General features: G+C 53.1%; 1 protein-coding gene across 1 annotated transcript; it reads left to right on the forward strand.

Annotated features, from left to right (window-relative positions):
- Window positions 1-218: 218 nt before the first annotated feature.
- On the forward strand, window positions 219-1,959 carry LOC127335727 (transcription factor MYB17). The gene is made up of 3 exons (XM_051362454.2): window positions 219-571; window positions 668-797; window positions 988-1,959. The coding sequence occupies exons 1-3, from the start codon at window positions 439-441 to the stop codon at window positions 1,580-1,582; spliced, it is 858 nt and encodes a 285-aa protein (XP_051218414.1). The 5' UTR covers window positions 219-438; the 3' UTR covers window positions 1,583-1,959.
- The last annotated feature ends 1,569 nt before the right edge of the window (window positions 1,960-3,528 follow it).

The raw sequence follows: 3,528 nt of genomic DNA on the forward strand, positions 1-3,528 counted from the left end.
GAGTGATCGCTGGTTGAGTTTTACTAGACTGGTCGTTGAGTTGAAAATGCTGCCTAGCCTGCAGTGGTACACTGGAACATTGGACAACAGCAGACAACGGGGTCGTCCCCTACCTACGCATTCAAGTCGCCCTGGCCCCTCGTCGTACTTGCACGCGAGAGCACATCGCGCCTCATAAATGCGCTCTCCCTCTGCCCGTCGGCTCGACCAGTTATTATCGACGCCCTTTTTCCCACTCTCGTTGTTGCAGCAGGTGAAAATCCGGGGCATTTATGGCCCTCCTCGGCTTATAAATCCATCTCCGCATTCATTGCCCACGTCCCGTCTCCTTGTCTGTGTCGCCAACCGCCCAAGCTCCGCTGCCTTGCTAGAGGGAGGATACATCGATCTAGTCGTCGGTGATAGCGTTTTGTCGTCGGCGGTGGTGCAACCGGCGCCATGGGGAGGACTCCCTGCTGCGAGAGCAAGGGGGTGAAGAAAGGGCCCTGGACGCCGGAGGAGGACAAGCTCCTCGTCGAGTACGTCCAGGCCAACGCCCCCGGCAACTGGCGCATGCTTCCCAAGCTCGCCGGTACGTAGCTCCAGCGAAGAATCATGTCGTTCTTCAGTGCAATCGGGTAGCTAGCGGTGTTTCAATACGGTCGAACTCATGCCGGTTTGCTCGCAGGGCTGAACCGGTGCGGCAAGAGCTGCCGGCTGCGGTGGACGAACTACCTACGGCCGGACATCAAGCGCGGGCCCTTCACCCCCGAGGAGCACAAGTCCATCCTCCAGCTCCACGCCATCGTCGGCAACAAGTGAGTCCTGTTCTTCCAGTAATTACTGGCGGCCTGGCGCTACAGTTCGTGCGTCTGTGTTGAATTGAATGAGGACACTCATTGAATGATCAAAGATCGGCGTCATTTATGAAGTCATCTGCGTTTATTGCCCATATAATCCAAAGATCTGACCTTGTTCTGCCGTCGTCGTCGTGATCTTCTCGATCAGGTGGTCCATGATCGCCGCGCAGCTGCCGGGCCGGACGGACAACGAGATCAAGAACTACTGGAACACCAACCTCAAGAAGCAGCTCCGCCAGCAGGCGGCGCTCAACCCGGCAGGCGACCACCCCGGCCTGGCACTGGCCGGATCCGGCTCCAGCTCCCTCGCCGCGCGCCACACGGCCCAGTGGGAGACCGCCCGCCTCGAGGCCGAGGCGCGCCTCTCCATGCTCTCCACCTCCGCCGCCACCACCAGCGTCACCGCCTCGTCGTCCTCATCCACCGCTGAGCACGGGGCGCCTGATGCGCCGTCCTCCGACGTCTTCCTCCGGCTCTGGAACTCAGAGGTCGGGGACACCTTCCGCCGCAAGTCCGTGCGCGAAGAGGCGGCGCCACCACAGAAGGAAGGAGGGGCGCCAGCAGCGGCGGTGCTGCGACCGCCAAGGGATGACTACTCGTCGGCGGCGTCCAATGTGACCACGGCCATGATGGCGGAGGACTACCACGCGTTCCTGGACCTGGCGGCCGAGGAGCTCGGCCTCTTCCACGGCGGCTTCTCGCTGTACCCGCCGGCCGACGGGCTGTTCTCCGATTTCCACTAAGCTAGGCTAAGCGAGGCTCTGCGTATCTTGGAGTACTGTACTGACGTACTTTCAGCACTATGCATGCGTACGCGTACGTACATACTGCGTGTATGTGGTACACATGACAAGCAGGCGTGTGCATGCATGTCGTGTGTTGCCGTGGCGTGTGTACGTAGATGTACCGTGCAGTGTAACAAATGTGCGCGTCAGTGCACAACTTTGTGATGGCAGGGCAGGGTAGAGCAAGTTAGGGTTTTTATTCGACTGCTCTAGCTATGAGTCTAGGATTGACACGACAAGACATCTGCTGATGCTTGGCGTGAACTTCTCAGACCTTTATTTTTCTTTTATTATTGTCTTGTGCAAACAGATCAGCATGTGTGTACTTTTGGTTACCACTAGATCGTGCGTACGTCTGCGCTCTGTACGTGTCAGGACCGATCGAGATGAGGCATGTGTGGAGTATATAGTTTGTTTGATTTGTAGGATGGGAAACCATGAAAATTGTAATTTTCTATGAGCTAGTTTGCACTTAATTTTATAGGAAAATTTCCGTTAGGTCTTAACCCATGAAAATTGTTACTTGTCTCAGTGATAAATATGGCATGCACCTTTTCCCTCAAACAAATTTCTTATGTTTTTCCTGCTATGCAATCATGCAATCAAACAAGTACTAATAGAAATTTCCGTGTTTACGTTCTATAGGATTTCATATGATTGTCATGTTAATCCTTTTTTTTATTCATTCCTGCATTTTCAAAATCTTGCAAACCAGATATATCTACGGAACCAAAGTTCACTCACGAAGTCTGGGGATCGAGTATCTTGATGCGGTTGGATGAAGAGAGCACCTAAGGCAAGGCAAAACATTTGGAAAATTTCGAACAGTATTTACAAACTAAATTATTTTATGATATTCACTATCAATCAGCTTGGAAGCGAAATATGTTAATCAATATATTCATTCAAAATTAAAAGGTATTAAACGTGGTAGCTCTATACATAAATTTATTTACTGCTGGACGTATGCATTTGATTTTATTTAAAAATAAACAACGAAATTCAAACATGCAATTGAGATATTTTAGATCTTCCTTATGAAACTTGCATACCCATGCTAGGAGCAAAATGAAATATCAAACCATGGGGAGTCCTACGGAGAGCGGCAGGATCCTCAGCGAGGAGGAAGAAGGAAAGAGAGGAGAGATAGTAGGAACGTCTCCACTCGCGTCCCTTAAACCGTTTCTCTGAGCATCTTCACCGGTAGCTTCTAAATAGGCGTCGGCAGGGCGCCGACACCTTCGTTTGGGGATGCCAGCACTGCATCCTATATTTGGGGGAGCTGTTCCCACACCGGCGCCCCCAAACAGGGGGTCCCGATAGAAGTTTTTTTACACAAACTACATAATATGCTTAAAATTTAATTTTAATGTCATTCAGGATCGAGGAATGAATAATATTTTCGGATAAATTCAAGTAAAACATTATTCACTCCTCAACCCCGGATGACATATGAAACCTGCTTCATCTCTAGCCTACTACCTACTGGCCACTTGGCTCTATGGAGGTGGAGCTACTCTCTCCGGTGGTCTCTCCCTGCTCTCTCCGCTGCTCCTCCGTCGATAATCCCGTGCTCTCTTCGCCACGAACGTCAAGAAGGCGGCTCTATCCGCGGCCATCGCCTCCTGATGCAGCTGTCGCTCCAGGTCCTCCCACAACCGCCGGTGATCCAACTCCTGCCTCTGTAGGCGGAGCTGCAACTCCGCCAAACACCGCCGCTCCCAGACTTCCTCCTGAATCTGCGTCTCCTCCCACTGCAACCGCCGCAGCGCAAGCACCTCCCACCCCTTCTGTCGTCGCGCCTCCCACCGGCGCTCGCTCGCCGCCTCCCGCCGCCGCCGCGCCTCCAGAAACTCCGCCTCCTCCCGCTGCCGCCGCTCCGCCTCCTCACGCTGCCGCGCCAT

Source organism: Lolium perenne, chromosome 2, assembly GCF_019359855.2.
Source record: "Lolium perenne isolate Kyuss_39 chromosome 2, Kyuss_2.0, whole genome shotgun sequence".
In the NCBI taxonomy this organism is placed as follows: domain Eukaryota; kingdom Viridiplantae; phylum Streptophyta; class Magnoliopsida; order Poales; family Poaceae; genus Lolium; species Lolium perenne.

Excerpts from the sequence above, each read along its gene's own strand:
- LOC127335727 (XM_051362454.2), top strand. The coding sequence starts at position 439 with ATGGGGAGGACTCCCTGCTGCGAGAGCAAGGGGGTGAAGAAAGGGCCC. Across the intron at positions 572-667 it reads CATGCTTCCCAAGCTCGCCG|GGCTGAACCGGTGCGGCAAG; the intron begins GTACGTAGCTCC and ends GTTTGCTCGCAG. Across the intron at positions 798-987 it reads CACGCCATCGTCGGCAACAA|GTGGTCCATGATCGCCGCGC; the intron begins GTGAGTCCTGTT and ends CTTCTCGATCAG.